The sequence below is a fragment of the Meles meles genome, chromosome 18, assembly GCF_922984935.1.
Source record: "Meles meles chromosome 18, mMelMel3.1 paternal haplotype, whole genome shotgun sequence".
NCBI lineage: Eukaryota > Metazoa > Chordata > Mammalia > Carnivora > Mustelidae > Meles > Meles meles.
This window is the reverse complement of record NC_060083.1, coordinates 14,687,740-14,710,612: the sequence shown is the minus strand read 5'-3', so window position 1 is coordinate 14,710,612 and position 22,873 is coordinate 14,687,740. Positions and strand designations below refer to the sequence as shown.

At 55.3% G+C, this 22,873-nt stretch overlaps 1 protein-coding gene across 1 annotated transcript in view; it reads left to right on the top strand.

Annotated features, from left to right (window-relative positions):
* LOC123930001 (receptor-type tyrosine-protein phosphatase N2-like) overlaps nt 1-22,873 on the top strand; it is a 66,884-nt gene that overhangs the window by 19,615 nt on the left and 24,396 nt on the right. The window contains exons 7-10 of the mRNA XM_045986230.1: nt 3,549-3,622; nt 9,640-9,717; nt 18,227-18,346; nt 19,268-19,434. Of these exons, the coding sequence (XP_045842186.1) occupies nt 3,549-3,622; nt 9,640-9,717; nt 18,227-18,346; nt 19,268-19,434 (439 nt within the window). The remainder of the gene's footprint in view (nt 1-3,548; nt 3,623-9,639; nt 9,718-18,226; nt 18,347-19,267; nt 19,435-22,873) is intronic.

Below are 22,873 nucleotides of genomic sequence, written 5' to 3'. Positions count from 1 at the left end.
CCAACTCCACAGCACACGGCGCTGGGTGTCACCGGACACACTCCGCATTTCTGCCAGCCACACCACCGAAGTTAAGGTAAGAGCAGCCAGCAGGAGAGAAAGTCATGAACCAGTGGGAGGCCCCACGGCGACATGGGCAGAGCGCTCAGTGAAGACTTCCCTCACACGGTGCCGATGTCCAGCGTGACCTTGCACATGCCTCGTGTGAAGGCAGTCAGTGTCCAGTAACTCATCTGCTCCTGCTGTGAAGGTCATCGACCACATGTATCAGCTCACTTGGCACAAATGGCATAACAGGAACCTAAAGAAACAGGACCCTGGTGCCACAGGACAGATTAGAAGGAAGCCTCCACACACCATCCTTGAACAGCTCCTGTGGACATGTTCTAGACAACAGTGAGAGCAGAACGTGCCCACTTGCGGTTCGGCCACAGCCCTCCAGATGTACCTTGGGCTGTCTTCACGTGCTCTTTGTCCCACTCATAATCAAGAAGAACTTCTAGAACTTGTTTCTTCTGTTGGAATTTATGAAAATAAGTTGAACCTAAAATGGAGACACAGACCCCCTTCTATCTCTAGCGCCGCATTCCCGGAAGATGAAAGGTGTGTGTGTGTGTGTGTGTGTGTGTGTGTGTGTGTGTGTGTGTGTGTGAGACTACCCTTGAGCAGAGAGCACTGAAGCACTTGAGCAAGGAGTTGAGAAAAGGAACGTGGGCGTCTGGGTGGCTCTGTGGGTTAAGCCGCTGCCTTCGGCTCAGGTCATGATCTCAGGGTCCTGGGATCGAGTCCCTCATTGGGCTCTCTGCTCAGCAGTGAGCCTGTTTCCCTCTCTCTCTCTCTCTGCCTGCCTCTCTGTCCACTTGTGATCTCTTTCTGTCAAATAAATAAATAAAACCTTTAAAAAAAAAAAGAAAAAAGAGAAGGAACGTGCCCTACATGTGTAGATAACATGTTGATACCAAGATAACAAGTTTCCTCTTGGTAGGTGTCTTTCTCCTCCTCTCCCTGACAGAGCTCACTATTGTGGACCCCGTGAAAGAAAACAGCTCCGTCTTAGGGCTTAATACAGACAGGAGGACTCTGAGTTCCCATTTCCTGGCTCCTGAGCGAGGTCTGGGAGAACCGAGAGAACACATGGCCTTCTCAGCCGAAGGGCAACCCCCCAGGTGGCTATGCATCCTCGCTCCGTGGTTGGGGCCCCCATATCTACTTCCGGGGCAGGGGTGTGTGTTCACATGGGCTGTGCTCAGTCAGGGGAGCACTGGCGATGGTGAGGACCATGTGGTCATGAGCTCTGTCCTGCCTCAACTCCAGCGTGCTCAAGCGATCTCGGGGGACCCTGCGATCCTGCCAGGCCACACAAAGACTAGAGGCAGCCAGACTCTGCTTGATGGCAGCTTGACATCCTAACACTCACTGGCCCCCACATCAGCCATTTTAAAAAGATGAGCAGGAAAAAGCGAGCCCCAAGAGCCACAAGCGAGCCACAAGAGCCACTTTGATGAGATTTGCCCAACCCATCAAAGTCCCCCCGGGCCATCCCGGCAACGGCAGTGTCCCTCTGCTGGACTCCGACCCTTCTGGGGCAGCTCCAGCTGCTCCAGAGGGAGGTTTAGATGGCCCGATTTTATTTTTAAAGACGTTATTAACTTATTTGAGACAGAGTCAGTGATGGAAAAAGAGATTATGAGGGGAGGGAGGAGCAGAAGCAGCCCGACGAACTTGATCCAGGGACCCCAGGATCATGACCTGGGCCGAAGGCAAATGCTCAACCTATGAGTCACCCAGCGCCCCAACATGAAAAACAAAACCAGATCACCATTAACCGTGAAATGAGTGTGTTGCTGCCAAAGTCAGGTGTGTGATGGGAGGCAGCGGAACTCTGAGGCATTCGAAGTCCTCATCCCAGACTCAACGGCAGCTTGGAAAGCATAGCCTGGAGGAAGCAAGCGCAGCTGAAACAGCGCTTCACGGGGCCGCAGGGAGCACAGCCCGTCCTCCTCGCTGGGCTCGGGCTCTCCAAACAGCCTGTCTCCTCAGCTGTCCGAATGGAGAGCTCTGAGTGCCAAGCGCAATGGCAGGCTGCATGTTTATGTCACCGAGACTCCCACTTTGTGCAGCGTGAACGTGCTGACCAGAAACTCCAGCTGGGCTGGGATGCCCTGGGCCGGTTGCTCACCAGACAGAGCAGTGCCAGCCGACGTGAAGGGTGCCCAGTGGCCCCCAGGCCTGCGTCTGTCCGGCTGGGTGACGTCTGGGGCTGTCTGAGGCCAGAAATCAGGGGGTGCGGTTCTTCCTCCCTAGACCCCTCCCGTCCCTTCGCCTGTGACCCTGCTCTTTGTAAAAGGTTCTCGGACCGACGGGAGGGATCCCCACTGCAGCAATCAACGGCTCCGGAGGCTGGCTGTGGCAAACGTATTTCCAACGTGGCAGGGCCCCCGGGAGGCTCTCTGGAACCCTTTGGAAGCAGCCAAAAGTGCTGCTTTTTTATTCCAGAATCCTGTGTAGGCTGCAGCGGGAGACCCAGGGTGTCCTGGAGAAACTGTGCCCGCATCTGAGCAACACAGCACGGTCTCTAGCCGGACGTGTGCATGAGGCACCACACTGCGGACCGCGGCTTGCCGAACCTCGTGGGCGTAGTGTAACTGGGGCCGGGCTCAGTCTGCTCACCATGCAACAGGCCAGTAAGCCGAGAGGTAGGGTGGTGAGGGAAGGAAAGCGACTTCATTCAGAAACCCAACAGACCAAGATGACAGCCTTTCATCCTAAAGAACCAAATGGCCTTGCACAAACGCAGGCTTCTTTAATGCTGGGACAAGGGGATGCCAACCAGTGCAGCCACTCTGCAAAACCATGTGGAGGTTCCTCAAAAAGTTAAAAATAGGGGCGCCTGGGTGGCTCAGTGGGTTAAAGCCTCTGCCTTTAGCTCAGGTCATGATCTCAGGGTCCTGGGATTGAGCCCTGCATCGGGCTCTCTACTCAGGAGGGAGTCTGCTTCCCCCCGCCCCCGACTGCCTCTCTGCCTACTTGTGATATCTCTGTCAAATAAATAAATAAAATCTTTTTAAAAAAAATAAAATAAAATAATTAAAAAAAAAAAAAGCTGTCATCTCCAGAACAGAACGGTGTCCAGACCACAAAATTGTGTGCAGAGAACAGTTGCCTGATACCTGGGTATTCACATAGAAACGTGTCTACTGTGGGTGGCCACATGTGTCCACTGGCTGAAGGGAGATCCCAGAGAAAATCCTGCAGCGGAACACCTGACCCTAGTGTCGGACTCTAAGAAAAACCCAAGAATACCTCATTTCTGCTGGATGAAACCCAGTGTCCCTTGCCACACTCCCCGCTTCTCCACCCTGAGGCTGAAGGGGTGTGAATGGAGGATGGGGGGGATGTGACTCATAGTGGCCTCCACAGAGCCCCAAGGAGGGACACCAGCATGGCAGCTGGCAGCCTCGAAGGGCATTCGGCTCCTGCTGTCCCCTCGTGTGGCCCCTGGGGACACCGGCCTCTGTGCTCATCTAACTTCCTGCCTTTGCTTGCAGATGATCACTCCAGGATCCTGCTGAAATCTGAGAACAGCCACAGCAACTTGGACTATATCAACGCCAGCCCCATCGTGAGTACCTTCCTGGGCCCCCCTGCCTGTCCTCAGTCGTGAGCCCCCGTTGTGTCAGCCAGGCAACTAGTCAACTAGGTGATTAGTCTTGACCGGGTGACCTGTCTCAACTGGTGACTAGGGAACTAGGTAGTCTCAGCCAGGCACTGGGCTCAACCAAATGACTCGTGAACCAGGTAATTAGTATTTGACAGGCAACTAGACTCCACCTGGCAGTTAATCCTAACCAGGTGAGTCCTCTCAACCAGCCGGCCTGGGCTGAGTCCTCCCCAGGCAAGAGCAGTCCTGGGTACCCTGGATTGGGGGCCCAGCAAGAGCGGCCGCTGGTTTTCTGATGGGAACCTATGGCTTTCAGGAAAATCTGGGGCGTTCCTCCTTTCTAGACCCACTTGTTCACTGTGTGTTCAGGGGGAGCAGAAACGGGCCCCAGCCCTCCCCTCATGGAAAAGTTGGCGGCACCGAGGCAGACGTGCACAGGCTGGTCCCTGCAGCTGTTTCCAGGTGCACCTCCCCTAAGACAAGCAGTGAGCGGTGCGCGGGGCGGTGCGTCCCGAGGCCAGGTGTCCTGCGAACAGAACCCCTGGGGACCCCCGTGACCCAGGGCACCCCAGCTCCCAGAGGATCCCCTGCAGCCCACGCCAGCATGAGCCCCACGGGAGAGCGGCGGGAAGGGAGGTTGGGGCAGCCAGAGGGTGACGGTCAGAGACCAGCCTGCACGGTGCTCAGCCTGGCTTCTCAAGGTGAAGTCCGAGTGATCATAAGTGGGAGGCCGGGGAAACACGCCTCCGTGGTGTGAGTATTAGGCAGCATGGCTTATCGTGGGGATTGGGAGCGAGCAGGGATTTCCAGGGGACAGTTGGTGTGTCCCCTCCCTGCCCCTCCCCCCATAAATGGCAGCGTCAAAGCTGGTCACCAGGGAGGCGTCAGGACTTCTCAGTGAAGCCTCAGATTGCATTCCAGGGAGCAGTGCACATAGCGTCCCAGCTCGGGGGGCTTGCCGGTGACCTGCAGGTGGCTGAGGGAGGCGGTAAGCTCGTCTGTGTTTGGGACACACCCCGCAGCATCCTGACAAAAACTTGCATTCCGGGGAGCAGTGCACATAGCGTCCCAGCTCGGGGGGCTTGCTGGTGACCTGTGGGTGGCTGAGGGAGGCGGTGAGCTCGTCTGTGTTCGGGACACACCCCGCAGCGTCCTGACAAAAACTTGCGTTCCGGCAGCAGCAGGCTTTCCTTGAGGACGTTCACCCTCTGATTTCAGAACATTCTAGTAGCTACTGGTTGCAGGTGTCTCCGGGGCGCCCGGCGTATAAGCATACTCCTAGGAGCCCAGGGTGCCATGGGTCTGAGCCCGTCCCGTGGCCCTCATGGTGCACAGCAGGGGCACAGGGTAGCATCCTCACCGCGAGAAAGCAGGTTACGGGCTGGTCTGCTGTTCCGTCTATACCCGAGCCCAGACCTCGGCTCCTGCGGTTGCTGGTAAGGAGTGACTGTTTCCCCCAGTGCAGGGAGACCACAAGGACTGGCACCACCCGTGTCTTCAAGGTTCTCATCCTGAGCCAGTCTCTCAAAAAATGCCGCACTGGGCTCAGTAGTTTCTGTCAATGCTGATTCAGAACCAAGCCAAAGCCTCATGGGTGTGCAGCCTCTCCTGTGGGTGGAGCGGGGTTTCTGGGAGGGAGGCCGTGGTGAGGGCCTGGACGTGGTCCCCCACGGCAGGCCACGGTGCCGGCAGCGCAGAACTTCCTGGAGGGCCATGTCCCCCTGCTGGACTCCTCGTCCTGGGCATAAACCATGTGACTGGGCCAGGAAGAGGACTGAGCTGTTACTTTCAAGCTAAATGGTGAGCGTTCAGAGTTGGGGTGCATCCAGCTTCCCCCGACTGCCCCGCCTATTTGACGGGTTCCAATGGCCCACCGTCCCACTGTCCGGTGATCCCCAGTTGAAGAGAAGTGTCAATGCAGAAGCTGTGTTCTCCTTGGACACGGCTGGTGCTCCCACGGGGCCCAAGCTGCTCCCACACCCCTCACCTCCATTGCAGGAAACAAGGGACTACACCCCCGACCCTGACCCCACGGGGCCATGGCACGGGTTGTGAGGCGATGCCAGGAGAAAGAGGGGATTTAAGCCATATTTTATGTTTCCCCTTCATTTCACACCAGAATTCTTTTTCCTCATTTGGGTCGTAAGAATGAACCGTGGTACCTTTCTGAAATGACTGAGGGACGGTGACAATGAGCTTCCCAGCTGCACTTGAACGGAAAGCTCAGTTGCAGCCCAAGAAGACCCTGGCTGTGCGGAATGAAACTATGACGATTACATCCGTCATGTTTGTCCTTAGTCCTCACTGAATCCCGGGGAAGTCATTCACGCGCCAGCCACGTGCAGTCTTGGCTTTGAGAGCAGGGGTTGTGGAAGTAAATGGGAATTCCGTGCTCCTGCCCAGCGCATGTGGGGGGCATATGGTGGGGGGCGCGTGGGGGGGTGCATGTGGGGGTGCCGGCTCTTCCCGAAGATGCGGACTGAGGCAGGTCATTAACACGCCTGCCATGCCGTGTGCTCGAAACGCCACATACATCGTGACCAGGGATGGGTCTGAAAGTCCCCCCGACTCGAAAATAAACTTATTCTTCCTTCCGCTGTGTACGGAGGGAGAAAAAGTTGTTGAACGTTTTAATCCAGAACACATTTAACTAATGTGAGGGGCGTACCTGGACCCCTCAGGAAAGGGTGACCGGTGTGGTGTCGTGAATATCATAGAAACAGGCCAAATATGGGAGCCGACTCTCTGGTTCTCAGAAAACACTTACACGCAAGCACCTCTGTGTGTATGTTATCTTTTATAATTTACTTGAATCCCAACTCAGAAGAAAAAAGTATGAAAACAGCTTCGGCTCCTAAATCAGCCTCTCTCACATCAACTACAGAAGCGACCGTTTCTCAGTGAATTCCCCTACAAAGACTGGGTGTCTAGAAAATTGACTTGAAAACTCTGGCTTCATCCTCACTTGTTTTGAAGAAAATGGTCTGTGAAGTGTGCTCTAAAGTTTAGAAAAAACAGATGCAGGGGCAGTCAGATAGGAATAGAGAAGGAAGACGTGCGTGTTTACTCTCTGAGAGCCCGGAGTGAGAGGCCTGGCCCCGCACTGCTCCCTGGGTTGTGGTCAAGATGAGGGTCGTGCTGGACAGAGCTGGCTGACCCCGCAGGACACAGCAGCGGGCAGCCCGCCGGCTTCTCCCCCGAGCTCTTAATGGCTTTGGGACATGGGTCCCTGGACTTGGCATGCTGGATGATTGAGGTTAAAAGTCTGTTTTGTTCGTACTATTGAGGACACTGTTGCCAAGTTTGTAACGCAGGTTAGAGTTTCTGAAAGCCACTTGCACCCCTTTACTAACTGGCATTGCACAGCCTAGAGCAGTTGGCTGGGACTGCATTGCAGGGCCTGTGCATTCAGAAATTCATGGGAACACACCTCTCCGTACCCTGCCAGGAGCATGGACAGTGGAATCAACAGTCTGTGAGAGCAAAATGGTGGTGTGAGTCGTACTTGGGAACCGGCACCCCATGGCCCACGCCTGCTATGCAGTCACTGGGCGTAAGTCCTGTTTGATTTTGGGGGCCCTGCAGTCCACGGGGAAGGCCACCTGAGGGCGTGGTGTGAACTGCACGGGCTTTGACTGATAGCCTCAAGGTTACTGGCAACACACGCCCACGGCGCACACAGGGGAGTCCGCACCATATGCACGTGGCTTCCCAGAGCCGACGGGCCACGGGGTCATGTGTGCAGCCTCCCCTCCACCCGCCCCACCTCACGGACCCTGACCGCGGGGCCCAGACACAGCCGCTGATTTCCTCCCCCGTCCCAGAGCGGACATGTGTGAACATACGTGCGCACGAGTGAAGTGCTCTCTGCCAAGAACAGGGGAGCTCCTCCTGCCTTGGAAATCTTAAATATAAGCTTCTGTTCACTTAGTCAAGTATTTGTTTTATTCTCTTTGGGTTAAAGATTGCACAAACCCGTGAGAAGTCCTTCTGTTGCCCGATACTTGCTGCACATACAAAGCACTTCTGTCCAGATTAGTTTCTGTTCAACAGAATGTACACAGAATGAAATAATCCTAATTGTCTGTGAATTATTGTTAAACGGTTGCATGACACATTCCGCCACTCTGTGATCGTTATGCTGTCTACTGTCTGCCAAGTGGCAGCCGTGTGGCCGTGGCCGAGGGCCTGGGAGACCGGTGGGCCTTGTCCACGCCCTCCCCTGCCATGGCGGACCACGGACACCAACCTCAGTGAGTCGCCTTGTTTACCCTCCTGAAGCCCTCCTCAGGTTTTGACTGTTAATCAGAGATTTCTCAGTTTGAAAGCAACTAAGGTGCTAGTTTGAACACACTGATGATTTTTAAATGTGGTGCTCTCTAAATTGCTTTGGGCAAAAACCCACATTTGAAAAGGAGGTGGGGTTTTACTTCTCACGCAAAATTGTTTGCTGGAAAGAGACAGGGTTTTTGTACATAGCTGTTGCCTCCAACAAATGCGTGTTCTGAAAACGAGGCCCAGTCTTAATCGGGACCCACAGACCAGAGGCAGAAAAAGCATTTTCCTGCCCCACCCCCGCTGGCGTCCCACAGCTGTTCTGTGGGACTGACCTGCATCCGATCTTCCAGGAGCCTCGTAATTACAAGGTGGGCCCCGCACCCGTTTGTGCTGACGGCCGTCATCTCTGCGAGGACGCCCCAGATGCAGAGACGGCGCCTCCCGCGGCAACTTCAACCCCAGCGCTGGGCTGGGTCTCACCATGGCTGTGGGGTAGACAGCCGACACCCCCGTGGGCTGCCACACAACCATGTGTGTTGAAAACGCCTCCTTTTTTCATTGTATTGGGAAATGTCTTCTTAACAGGTATCTTTAAACACAGAGGATTTTAAATCTCTCCTCAAACCTTGGTATCAGGAGAGTAAATTTTAGCTCCAGATGGGAGAAAATCAGGGACGGACAGGGGAGCGGAAGCCTGGCGCCGAGGTGAGGCTTCAGCTCAAGGCCCAGTCCACCCCCCATGGTGCCGTCCATCCAGGGTGCACAGTGGGCCGGGAAGACCCGGGAGGGAAGGGGCTGTCCATTCGATGACCCTCAGATTGCATTTCCCCCACTTTCCTTTTCCAGGCTTTGTTCCTTGGGTCACTTTCTCCCTGCATTCTCCTGCTTAGACGTCTTTGAATTAAATGTCATAACAAAGGTATTTTAAACCAGACTCCCTCTGTCTCGACCAGCAGGCTGTGCTTGGATAGACCACCCAGCCAGAACGCCCACCGCGGCGTCTTCTGCTGTTTGTCTGTCTTCAGCCCCGTGCCTGGCTCTGTAGGACTGGAATGGGAAACGAGCAGCCAGAAGGCTGGGCTCATCTCCAGGGGAGGTCTTGCACCCCACGCTCACAGACCCCCAGCCTGATCAGGGTGCCGGCACCCCTTTCTGGGTAATGGGGACCAGCATCCGTGTGAGAAGAGCTAACTTTTCGTGGGAGGCAGGATGCACTCCTCCATTCATTCTTCCGGGACCCTGAAGGGGGTCTCATGGGTCTGACCCCCGGCTTCACCTCTCCCAATTCCTACCCCTGCAATTCCTACAGGGGCGTGTTGGCCACACCCCTGCACGTGGCCTGGGGTACGGGTGCGGGCAGCTTACATGGCAGGTGGCCGGGGCCAAGGCTCCTGGCTGAGGTGGGGGCCATGCATGCTGGTCCGTGGCTGGGCGGGTCTAGAACACCCGCATCCCTGCACACACCGCCACGTGGGCGCCCCACCTGTCTTCGCCCAGGGCCACGGGGCTCTGCTGAGGTCCAAGCATTGTCGCAATCAGAAGGGACAGCAAGGAAGCCCGGCCTGCTCTTCTCACTCTGCGACCCCAGGGCCAGCATCTGGCCCGGGACATGCCACCTTCACCTCCTTAGCCGTGTTCTCTTTCCTGGTTGTTTTCTAGGTTTTTGGCTCATCTTTGTTCCTCTAATCTTGTCTCTGCAGATGGATCACCACCTTGGGAATCCTGCCTACATTGCCACCCAGGGACCGCTGCCTGCCACCGTGGCCAACTTCTGGCAGGTGAGTCTGCAGGGAGTCAGAACTCTTCTGACGACGAGACCTTGACAGACGGGCCGCGAGTAATGGCTTGGACCTGATTCAGTAAATGTAAACTTGTTTCTAGGCGGCACTCATCAATGTTACTTGATTTATGCGGGTCCTTTAATGGTTTCTATTATTAATCTTCTGTTTTTCAAAACTCGAGAGATTGAATACTTTAAAGATCCTTACTTTTCTACACACTTTAAAATTTTATTTCATGAAATAGTAGGAAATGGAATTAATAAGTGTTTAAATTACTGCATTCTGTCCAAATGTGTCCTTGTCCATGGTTCTCTTCTCTGAAGGTAAACAGTGGTGTCAGATTATAGCTCCTCTTCTTTGTAGACACTCTTTCACTCATTTAAGGGCCAGGCTAGTCTGTTCCATCCAGCAGAGTCCTGAACACCCAGACGGAGGCTCAGCCGCTGAGAGCCAGCATGAGCACAGGCCCCAGAGAGCAGACAGGAGAGCGAGGGGCCTCCCCTTTTTCCCCCACGTCCTGCTCCAGCTTCTGCCATGCCACAGAGCTAAGGGGGAAGGGGCTTTGCAAGGTGGCACGGTCAAACCAACTCCCCTGTGCATCAAGCACGCTGCTGTCCCCAGCCCTGGTGGGGGCATCCAGCCGCCCAGCCGAACCCGTGGAGGACAGAGGTGAGAGGGCGAGCAGACAGAGTGCCTGGGAGGATGGCAAGCCCCCACCCCGGCAGCATGGCCATGCGCTCAGATGGGGTTACCTCGGACCCCAGCTGGTGAAGCTGGCGTCCAAAGTGGCAGTTCTAAGAGTAAAGGCCTCCTTGGGCTGACAGGTTCCATGCTTCTGTTCCCCAGAGTCTCTTGTTCTGCTCCCCAATGTGCTGTGGGCCCTCTGCAGCCTCCTCACCTGCAGCAGGGCACGTGCCCAGCGTGGGGGGCTCTGGAGAACTTGGAGGAGGGTCCCGCATGCACCCCTGCCTTCTCAGTGTGTTGATCCTGGGTGCCATAGCTTACCACAGACGTCACCTGGAACCAAGATCAGAGCATGTCCATGCAGCCCCGGGCTCTGCCTCGCAGCCTTTATGCTGCTGAAGAAAATAAACCAACGGAGCCTCAGGGTTCTGTTGTCCAAACCTGTAACTGCGGTGCAGAGCCACTAAACTCACGTTAGGATGGTGGGAGGACCAGTGGGTCCCGAGCCACGAGATGCTGACGTTCTCCCACGTCACACCCAGAGAGGCCATGTGGCATGCGTGGGGTGCCTCCCTGCTTGGAGCTCAGCACCCATGGGCCACCTGGTCCTGGGACACCAGCTCCAGAGGGACCTTCGTGCAGAGGCTCAGCTGAGACTCATGGGAGCCCACAGATTATGGCTCTGCTCATAGAACATCACTGATGTGCCGCTGCCATCCCATTCCAGCTGCCTCCCCGGCTTCTGATGCTCAGGAGGAGGGACAGAGAACATTCCAAGTTGTGCGCCGGGAGGAGGGAGTCCTCAACCTTGACCCATCATCCGATTCTAACAATGGTTAGGTGCCGGCAATTGCTTCCCACATGCGAGGCTTCTGGAAGGCACAAGGACACTTCCCAGCGGTAACAGCTGGTCACATCCACAGCCACTTACCGTGGACCAGGTCCCGTCCAGAGGGTTGTGTGTGTGTTAAAACAATCTTTGCTGTCGGAAGACGAAGAGGCCTCCGCTTTGCCCAGGTCACATGAGCGTGAGCGCTGGGATGTTTTTCTTGCCCCGTGTTCCAGATGGAGGTAGTTGTCAGAGTGACCCACGTCATGTCACCAGGGCCTGCAGGGCGTGGGTCACTCTCCAAAGTGTCTGGAGGTCTGACATTCAGGAACAGAAGAAGCCATCATAAATGAAGCAACGTGAGAAACATGACCATGGGCGGGATCGCAGCCTTAGTCATGCTGCTCAGAACATGCCAGTGTCCATCTGAATGGTAGCAGGTGTCCCAGGACAAGAAGACTCTGCAGGTGACCAGTTCACACTCCAGGATTATTGCACACAACAGCACACCGAAGCCGCTGAGAAGTCTATCATAAAGAAAGTGGTTCGACTCCAGACACCCTGAGGCTAGATGCCATGGTCTCGAGGAAGGTGGGGGCACGGCTTCTCCAAGGCTGCCGTGACTTAACAAAGTAGCGCATACAAGCCCTGACACCAGGTGTGGGCAGGACTGGTTCCAACCGGAGCCTCTGTGGGGGGACCTGCTCGTGTCTCTGTCTCCCGCTTCTGGAGTAGCCAGCATGGCTGGGGTTCTGGCCATGGACACATTGCACCCCCCTGCCTCCATCCACGGGGTGACCCCCCACAGGATATCTGTGTTTCTGCCTCAAATTCTGCTCCTCTTCCAAGGTCGCTGGTCATTAGACTAAGGGTCCATTCTGGCCAGTGTACATCGTGCTGAACACACCTGCAGAGGCCTTATTTCCAAAGAAGGTCATGTCCGCAGGTTCCAGGTGTGTGTGACCTATGGGGGACACTATTCCGTGCATTACTAAGAGAAGAGCACTGGCTGAGACCAAACACTTTGCTGCTGAGACAGACACGTGGCCACTGCGGGAATCCAGAGAGAGGCTGCTGGGCGGCGGGGGCAGGGGAGGTCGTCAGCGAGGGGGCCCAAGCCAGGCCCAGCATGTCCAGAATGTGCAAGTCCCCAGGACTGCTCAGTTAACTTGCAGGGGGTAGCGGACAGTCCCACAGCCTGTGACAGCCCACAGACACCGGGAAGCTTGGGCGTTGATGAGCCATGTGGGGAGGGGATCGTCGGGACTGGAGGGCAGAGGAGAAGGAGGAGGCGGGAGAAGCCAGCCATCTGTTGGTTCGAGCGCTGAGGCAGGTACACACGTCCTGATCCGGGAGGGTGTCCGCCACTGTGTGGTGTGGCCTGCGTGGTTCCTTTGAGAGAAAGACACGCACACATATGCACGGGCGGCTCTGGAGTCCAAGGGAGTGGAAGGAAAGGAGCAGGAAGAGAGGGAAAACCCACTGCGGACTCACTATGTGCCCGACCCTGGGCGGCGCTGCGGGCAACCACCTTCGCCAACGCCCCTGATGACCGAGGGTGAACCTGAGTTCCCAGGGCCCCCGTAGGAGGGCTGCAGGGAGTCCAATCCAGGGAGACAGGAAGCAGAGGGTGGGTGCCAGGGGAGCGGGATGGAGCTGGTATTTAACGGGGACAGTTTGCGTTCAGGAAGACGGAACGTTCTGGGATGAGTGGTGGCAACGAGAGTACTTAACGCTGCTTAAGTCTGCTTGTAAAAACGACAGAGAAGGTGCATCCTAGGTTTATTTGACTGCAGTGGGAGAAGATCGTGGTCCCTGTTCTACCAGAAGGCTGGAGCCCGGGGCCCCTAACGACTTCACCGAGTCCGCACAGCCAGCTGGAGGCTGGGCACAATGCAGACCCAGATCTCCAGAACTCAGGCTTTTTGCTGCCCATACTCGGCAGGAAGACGGCGCCATGCTGGGGGAGGCGCTGCTCCCAGGCGCGTCCCCTCCCGGAAACACAAGGCAGGCAGCCTCCCCGCAGAGACGGTGGGCGTTCTCATAGTTAACACATTGCTGCCAACGAAGGTGCTGCGTCACTGGCTCTCGAGGCCCAGAGCATGTCAGAGCTGCAGGCAGTGAGCTCTGGCCCCCCAAGGCATCCTGGAGCCCGGAGCCCGTGGGCTGAGCTCCATGCCAGACATCTCCAGAGGAGCGTGAGGACAGCTTTCACCCAGAAGAGACATCTCTGTGGGACGGGGATGTGGGCAGCCGGGGCAGCAGGAGGAGGGGGCCATCCTGGGGGACTTGGCCAGTTGCCATTCTTGCCACGGGTACCCCCTCTTCCCATGGCCACAGTATAGCTCCCAGCAGACCTGCACACACTCTCTCTCTCCCCACCCAGGCCCGAGGGAATCCTGATCTGAGGAGGCAGGTGACTGTCCTCCCTCCTCTCGTATTATAGGGGAAGCTGCCCAAACCAGGTCCTTTCCACAGTGGCCGCGTTGATGCGTCACCACCAGAAAGTCAGGCCACCCTGTTCACCGAGCTCAGATACGAGAGGACGACTTGCAGATGGGAGTGGTAGAGCAGGGCACCGGCAGCCTCCCGGCCCAGGACCTGCGACATTCTCCACAGGTTGCAGACTGGTTGTCATCCCCGTTCACCATGGGGCGGCTCAGCCAAGAGGACACCGGCCCATCCCGCCAAACAGATGAGCTATTTCAGGTGGAACCAGCAGCCAGCAAGTGGGGATGGGGCCCAGAGTCTGCAGCCCAGGTCAGAGGGCCGCCCCATAGAGGGGGTCCCGCTGGTGCACGGTGGACACAAACACAGACACTGTTAGCAACGTGTCACCGAGAAGAAAGCCCTCCCTTTGAGTCCTGTCCCCCACTTTCCAAAGGTCCTCCATTATGAAGCCTTCACCGGGGGCACGCTCTCTTTCCCAAGAGGGATGGGCTGGGTTTAAATAGAGGGTTATATTTATCGCAGTTCTTGCCATGATCCCATGGGAGAGCCCAAGAAGGCAAAGGTTCCCTGTCCTGAGCACTTTCCGCTGGGGGTTGTGGGGAGGAGGTGAGAAGGGGACCCGGGAGGAAGAGTCAAACAAAGCCCAAGCGAGCAGCATGCATACGGCAGGTCCCCAGGGCCCAGACACGGCCAGGGACCGAGTCCATGCATCTGCCCTGCCCTGGAGGCCCTGGGCCTGTGCCTAGTGGAGAGCAGAGGGAGGGAGGAGGCTGGTGCCTGGGCAGTCCACTCCGGCCACACACGGCCCTGTCAGAGGCATCACCGTCAAAGCCTGCAGGAGCGGAGCCAGTGTCCAGAGAAGCCCCAGCCTGGTCCCCAGGGCCAGCCCCAGCCTCCCTCAGATCCAGGGTCCCCGTGGCCTCCTCGTCCCTCTTCCTCAGGGGACCACATCACACCAGGGCTCAGGTCAGAAGTCGGACTCCTAGCCGTCCTCAGAGGCCCCACCTGAGAGTCTGAGCTTGTCCCCAAAGCCCCATCGCTGTGTGATGCTCCTGATGCATTGTCATTGGTCTTCCCCCTGGACACCCTCTAGGTCATGTGTGAAGGGGTCTCCTGCTTCTGGGGCAGCGAGGAGTTGTGGAAGCGGACATTGGCTCCAGAGCCCCGTTAGCTTAGGGACTGGCTGGTTTTCAAGCACATTGTTGGGTTAAATTAAAGGAAATACAGGAACTGAGGAGAGTTCATTTCTTGGGAAAACCCCTTCAGTCCCATGCCAGGGACATGCCAGGATGTTTTACCGCAGATAAATCGTCTCACCGGACTCCCTACACACAAGTTCATCACCTCCCCTCAACGTAGGGCTTGAAACCCCTGATCTGCCAAGCACTTGCGACTCTGTATAGGGAACGCACAGCGGAGAGCCCTGAGTCCTCTCATCAGCCTTCGCATTTGGGTGGGCCTCGGTGAAAGACAGATATCCTGAGTGTTGTCTTCTCTCCTTTAAAAAAAAAAAAAAAAGAGATTTATTTATTTGAGAGAGAACAAGATAGCATGAACGGGAAAGAAGCGGAGGGAGAGCGAGAAGCAGGCTCCCCATGGAGCAGAGAGCCCTATGGACACAGGGCTCCATCCCAGGAACCTGAGATCACGACTGAGCCGAAGGCAGACGCTTCACCAACAGAGTCCCCCAGGCACCCCCAGAGCCACCTGAGTTCCTTTTTCAGCTGGTATTCCAGATCACAGCTGCAAACATCCTGGCTGTTCTGCTTTTAAGTGTGTTCCTGGTTCCCTGTCCCCTCCCTCTGTCCCCTCCCTCACCTACCTCCACCCTGCTTTTCTCCCTCCTCCAGGGAGTGTTCTAGATGTCCAAACTCTGTGATGAGAACCTGTAGGGACTGCACAGGACTGGATGACGCAAACGTGGCAGGAAGCGTGTGCCCTGGCTCTGGGAACCCCTGCGTGACCAGGGTTCGCGTCCAGCAGCCTCCAGCTAAGTGAGCCGTGCTATCTTCCGTAGAGAATGTGTACCCCGTTCCAGGGACACGACAAGGATTTCTTACTGAGATGCCTTCTTTACACCTGGTAGGAGGGAATTTCAGAGGTCAAGACTGCCGTGTACAGCCTGTGGGATGGCGGCCATATGACCGGCTGGGGCGCAGGATGTCGGCACCGAACATCACACCGCCAGCGTGGACGGTGTCTTTATCACTGAGGGAGGCCCATGCGGATGTGCTTGTGCGCCAAATAGCAGGTTGGGTGGGTGCGTTCTGAGCTGTGCGCGGAAGACACGACAGAGGTTTCCCCGCCTGTCCTCAAAGTGGCTTGATGCAGAGCCCGTGACCACAGGAAGCCTGCTGCAGTGCTCAGACCTGGCGTTCGGGGAGGCCGAGGGCGGGTTGGGGGTCTCGACTGCAGAAAGTGTCCCAGACTCTTGTTTTTCCCTTGTGGATGTGTTTCAGACCACGGTAGAGCCAACAGACACCAGTGAGCCCTTAAGGACGAAAACGCAAGTGTTACTAAATCTTATTAACTGACTCCTAAAATGTGAGTCAACTTCATCTTGGCCAGACTTCGGATATCTCTGTTCAAGCTGTAAAAGTAAGTCCAGCACAGAAATGAGCTGCACGGTTAGGCCCGTGGGGGCTACAGCGCCCACGAGAAGAGCTGTCTGCCTCATGTGCCCATGGCTCCAACACCCGTGCACATGGTTCCCATGCTAAGAAAATGAAAAACAAAAAAGCCTTTCTGGCATTGAGCAGGTCCTGGGAAACCTCCTTCCAGGCCTGCCTTTGACAGGATTTTCTTTATTTCCTTTTACAGAAATATTCAAGGGGTCTCTTCTAAACACACGTGTTGTTTTTAGCCAAGCACTCACTAGAACCAGGCATGGTCCTGGCTGCCGGGGAGAGTGGAAATTGTGCCCAGACCAGCCTCTGGTCTTCTCAGAGATGCTGGGCCAGTGGGAGAAAGGCATGAGTACAGAACAAGGATAACAAAGGTAGAAAGGGACACATCACAAGAGATCTAAGTACAGAGAGCAGTTTTATGCCTTGAGGGAGCGGGTGCCTGGCAGAGAACGTGACCTGGGCTCCCTGCGATTTTGGATGGGTCAGCTTTCCTTTCATCAGGTCTCTGTGGGGCTTTCAAAGATTTTGGTTTGCTGAATAGTTAGTTTTCAAGATGGACTTTGAATGAAGAGACATGGCGGTTTCTTTCCATCTGCTTTAACTAGGCTCGTCTGTGCCCCTGGAACTGCAGGCATGCTCAACTGCTGCATCATCCCGGAGAAGAAGCCTGGGGCGGGCTCCTAGGGACTGGCGGCCAGTGGTGGCACAGGACATTGGGACTGCTCCCAACTCTGCAGTGCACGATTGCCGAAGAAGAGGCCAGCAGGAACCAGATACACCAGAGGCTGCCATGGCCACTGCCTTGGTGCATGAAGCCATGCCATGGAGGCGTCCCAGGTCTTAGCAGTGGCCCTGGGGCATCCGAGCAGAGGCTCTCCAGCAAGTGGGACCCGGTTCCTCCGAGCACGGCCCCGTTTATACTCAAGAATCATCCCTGAAGGCTCGTGTTCCATCCACGTTGGTGGCCTCATCTGGATCCAGGGTCAGAAGCAGCTGTTTCCCATTTGGGAAATGTCACCAGATGGAGGGAGCTGCGGGCAGAAGGGCAGACCCCCGAAATGCAGTTGCTTGTAAATATTTTTGTGAAGTCCCCGTAACCCACCACAGGCAAAGCATGCTCGTCCGGGCTCTGCAATTCACCAGGCTGACACGCTCCCCGGCACCGCCTCTGCGTGGCCCACAGAACCAGCGGTCTCAGTCTCAGTGACGACACTACAGGGTTAACACGCAGGCCCACAGCCACCAGACTGGGAGCTGGAGAGGAAGCCCTGTGGAGGGCCCAGTGTCTGCCCTCCACCATGTTTGGATGTGTGTCCATCCATTCGCTGTGGCTCGTAACGTGGCTACTGTGAATTGTGTTCGTGGCCTAGTGTGGCCATATTCCGTGGAGGTAAATGAAACCCCAGCCATGGCTCTCTGTAAGCAGAGTCTGCTTCCCATAGGACGGCAGCTTCACAAAGCAAAAACGGTTTTCTCATCATGCAGAAAAATGACAACGACCAAAAAACAGTCGTGCCATCCAGTTTCCATCTGCACTGCATGTGGGAGCAGACGTGCCCCCAGTGGCACTGCTGGGGACAGTGTCAGAGGCCACGCTGCCTGTCCGTACCGTGTGGTAGAAGGTTCCCTCCAAAGGTCCAAAGCTGGGAGGCCAGACGGCTGAACGTGGGTCTCGAGACATTTTAAAAGGTGTGGAATGAGCCACTTGTGGTGTGTTTTTCATATTTTATGGAGCGTGGAAGCTACGGGGTGTATTCAGGGGCAGGAAGCCAGCCACAGAGGAGGCGTGGCCAAAGAGAGGGCAGTGCTCGAGCATGAGCCCCCATGGCCCATGTCAAGGAGCGCAGGGATTGCATGCGTCACGCAGGACCCAGTAGTCACGAGGTGGCCGTGGCCTGTCTCTGTCTCTGTCTGCATGGTGTGGGAGAGCAGCTGCGTGGTCATCGTGATGCTGACGCCCCTCTCGGAGAATGGCGTCCGGCAGTGCTACCATTCCTGGCCCGACAAAGACTCCAACCTCTACCACGTCTACCAGGTACTCCCGCAGAGGACAGGAGCAGGTGGGCAAGCAGGCGTCCCCAGGGTCCCACAGTCCATGGACCCCCAGACCCTCCAAACAGCCGTGCTATGGCGCCCCAGGCTCTGGCATAAATTCTAAAGCTTTAGGGTTCCAAATCCAGACAGAAGGAACCAAAAAACATTTATGTCCCAAGGAGGCCCATGGAGCCAGGCCCCGAGCAATAGACGCTCCTGGGCCTGTTGTAGGAAGAGCCTGCCTGCACGGTGGCCTCCTGCGGCGTTCAAGGCTGTGGAAGCACAGATTCGAGCCTCCTTCCCTTGCCGGACACTCTGTCCACTTCAACGATGAACTGTGCCGACTTGGGCAGCTCAACATGAACCCGCATGAGCGCATGAGCACATTATGTTTAATGTTCTGCATTAAACATCAGTCAGAATGCAGATTCCCGTGGGGGTAGGGGTGTGAAGACCAGCCCTAGCTCAGAGTCCTGGCTTTTAGGCCACTGAGCATGCCCTTGACCCCGAGAAGCGCCCAGCCCCGCTGTCTGCATAAACCCCTTGGTCTCCTCTCCACCTCGAGGTGATAACCACCTGCAGTGAGATTTAAGGTACAGTGGAACCCACTGGTGTTTCTGTTCCAAAGCATAGTTTTTTTGCAGGTTTAGATGGCTTAGAGATACAAAGGATGAAAGCTAGAATCACTTTGGATTGTAACATAATTTTCTAACAATTTGGCTAATGGACCTGGGTGATATTAAGAACCCACAGTTATCGTTTGCATAAACGCAGTTAAAACTGAGAAGGTAGGAGGGGCCGTCCAGCCACTGCTGACCCATGTGTGGTCCGGGTAATGTTCGCCCTTCGCTGCTCAGAATGCCATGGTGCTCAGACAATGCTTTACCTTCCCAATGCCCCCCCTCCCCGTCCTCCTGTACAGGTGAATCTTGTCTCCAAGCACATCTGGTGTGAGGATTTCCTCATCAGGAGCTTCTACCTGAAGATCCTTCAAAGCAACGAGATGCGCACAATGACCCAGTTCCACTTCCTGAGCTGGAATGACCAGGGAGTGCCTTCCTCCGTGAGGTCCCTCCTGGATTTCTGCAGGTATGACAAACAGCCCTGCAAGCAGGGTAACATGATTGGAGTGCAGGCGTGAGAGGAGGGAGCGCGGTCCAACACCAGGTTTCCTGTGTCTAAGGGGTCATTTGCTGTACAACGCACCATCTGTCTGCACTTATAGATCATAAACATACAGTCGACCCCTGAACAGCACGGGCTTGGGGCACCAGCCCCCTGACATCGTGGAAAATACACGTTTAACTTTTGGCTCCCCCAAAACATAACTATAATAAGCCTCTGTTGACTAGAAGCCTCACCAGTGGCACAAGAAGCCAGTCGGCACATCCTGGTTGCTGGGTGTACTGGGCCCTGCGGTCCTGCAGTACAGTACGCCGGAGGAAAGAAACCATCATGAAGAAAATCACAAGGAAGAGAAAATACATTTTCAGTGCTGACCTGTATTTATCGAGGGAAAAAAAAAAATTCGGGTGTGAGCGGACCAGCACAGCTCAGAGCCGCGCTGTTCCAGGGTCAGCGATATCTTCCGTATGACACAAAGGAGGGGGAGGGGAAGGGGTTTCGATGATGGTACATAGTACCCGCAAGGTGTTTTCTGGTTTTACAGGAGTTAAAACGGGGGGATGTAGCCATGTTAGAATTGTGGAAATGCGGTCCTTGTTTCTGATAAGATTCTCCAAGTGCTGGAGTCCTGAAGTTCCTGCTTCGCAGGATATTGATGAGGAAAAGGCAGGGTTTTAGTTTGGATAATCTCTGGTCGGACAGGATAATGAGATGTAACAGGCGCGGGCCCAGATCTGGCCTGGGGGGCCTTAGACCTTGGGGGAGAGCACAGATGGAATTAGTGCATGACTGTGTGTTCTAGTGCAGTTTGGAAGCCAACAGTCTGGAAACATCCAGTCTTTGATCACGCCCCACCAGCCAGCTGCCCAGGGGGCTGTCTGGCGCTAGAGGGTGGTTACTGAGCTGTTGACATGAATGCCAGACTCCATCTTTCAGGAAGCTATTGACAAGGCAAAAAAGGGGGGAATTCAGAATGGAAGCTTGGCTTGTCCATTGGACTAGTTGGTAATGGGGGCCAGCACTAGCTGTTGCCTATAGAGGTCAAGAATGAGCAGCCACCCAGCGAGGCAGGTGCTGAGCAGCACGGTGCCCGAGCTCTTGGCTCTGCAGACCCCTCTCACGCTTAACCAGTGGGAAACCTGCCTCATTGCAAAAGCAGGCAGACATCCAGAACAACGAACTAGGAAATAAAGTGCACCTTAGTCCAGCGTGGTTCCCCACCCCAGAGGGATTGATATCCGAGCAGTTACCACCCTTGAGTCTGTGGCCATGTCACGTGAGACAGTGGGGTTTCAGGCTGATCATTCTTTCTAAACGTGGGCTACCTAAGAATCTGACCTAGAGTGCATTTCCTGAGATAGCGTCTTGGGAAGGAGTCATTACTGGCCAAAGGACGTGGCTACAAAGAGAGACCAGCTTCGTCTTTATGCTCACCCAGTGTTTGCACATGTATGCTATGGGTGGACATGGAAATCCATATCCCTATATGGAATGGAACAATACACAACCAGCCCTCAGTGCGTACAACCTGCTCCAAGAAACACGGATGCCCCAAGTTCCCCCTCCCCGGAAGCTTGGGAAATAAGGCTCCGGGAGGTTTTTGTTCAGGTGAAATGTGCCAGTCTATTAGAATCAAAAGCTTTGCGGGCTTGCCTGACTCGGCACCGCCCAGTATTCCAGACCAGCCTGCCTGTCATGGACTCTCTGGATGGTGGGCAGCAGCCACCGCATTCTCAGAGGCATCGTGCTCAGGCACGGATTGCCGCTTTGGGGTTTTCTGGGTAGAAGAACCTCCCAAAAGTCAGCAATCAGAAAGGGGCATTGGCTTCCGGAGACACTGGTCACCTTATGCGGGGTCCCCCCGCCAACCCCATCCCCGACCATGCACCCCGCCTTCCCCTGCTCTGGCCAGGGTGCGTCAGGCAGTGAGATGTGTGATTACACAGTTCAGGAGCCCAGAGGGAGCACATTTCCACTTTAAAGGGAAGCCGCTGAAGCCAAGAGATAATCAGCATCACATGTGAGGGTTTTGCTTCTTTTTTTTTTAATTTTTAATTTATTTATTTGACAGAGAGAGATCACAAGTAGGCAGAGAGGCAGGCAGAGAGAGAGGTGGAAGCAGGCTCCCCGCTGAGCAGAGAGCCTGATGCGGGGCTCGATCCCAGGACCCTGAGACCATGACCTGAGCTGAAGGCAGAGGCTTTAACCCACTGAGCCACCCAGGCACCCGAGGGCTTTGCTTTTAAAAATTCTCTCTCTAGGGGCGCCTGGGTGGCTCAGTGGGTTAAGCCGCTGCCTTCGGGTCAGGTCATGATCTCAGGGTCCTGGGATCGAGTCCCACATCGGGCTCTCTGCTCGGCAGCGAGCCTGCTTCCCTCTCTCTCTCTCTGCCTCCTCTCTGTCTGCTTGTGGTCTCTCTCTGTCAAATAAATAAATAAAATCTTTAAAAAAAAATTATCTCTCTCTCCCTCTGTGTCTCTGAGTCTCTCCCTTCTTGCTGTACGCAACGGCACTCACAACGCTGACCCCTGTAGAAATGGACAGACCCTTACTTTGCCAGCTCGTGAGTGGTGGCCAGTGTTATTTTTGTGATGTTGCAGCTGAGCCCAGTTGCATAGTCACAAAAGTGATCATTGGAAGCTGTGACTCTGCTGCAAGGCAGTGTGGGAAGCCCCTTTTCTGAGCCTCTAATGACCTCTGACCATGGCTAGCTGTTGGTTGCATGATGGTTCCTTCTCAGGGACCTAAGGGGTTGGTTTGTATTGCTAATCATTCTTTCTCAGTGAATTCCTCCTGCTGAAATATATATAATATCCATTTTTCCGAACGTTTGCAACCTTTCGCCGACTGCTGATTTGTTCTAATCGAGTCAAACAAGACAGCTGTGTATCGCTTATCTGCATGAACACCCTGCGCCTCTGTCTGGAGTCGACCAGGTGAATGCTTCTGTTGACTGTGTGATGCTGTTACTTTCCTATTTGTGATGTCTTGCGTTGTAACGATACAAGCTTCCGATTCTTTGTAAATAAAACTCTCCACCGGGCAGCAAGCTGTATGCACGCTGGACTCCTAGCTGTTCGTAAATATGTTAAGCCAGGGCGGGGTCAGCGTGGAGGGTTAAACCGCAGTGAGCCCTCCCTGGGTCCAGCCGAGGTGGCCTGTCACCGCCCACCAGAGAAAGCAGCTCTCTATTCTGTCACATAAGAGCAGGGACCACAGGGGCACTTACTAGAGAACACCGTCCTCTCTAAGAGCAGTTATCCTCAAAGCACTTTGCCAGAAATGGGGCTGACCAGCTATAAACGGGATGTTGATGCTCTCCTAGCCCCTTATGGTGACTGTTTTCTGAAACCGGTACAGTCTAAACAAGGGAATCTGGGGGCTCGTTCTTTCTTTCTTTCTT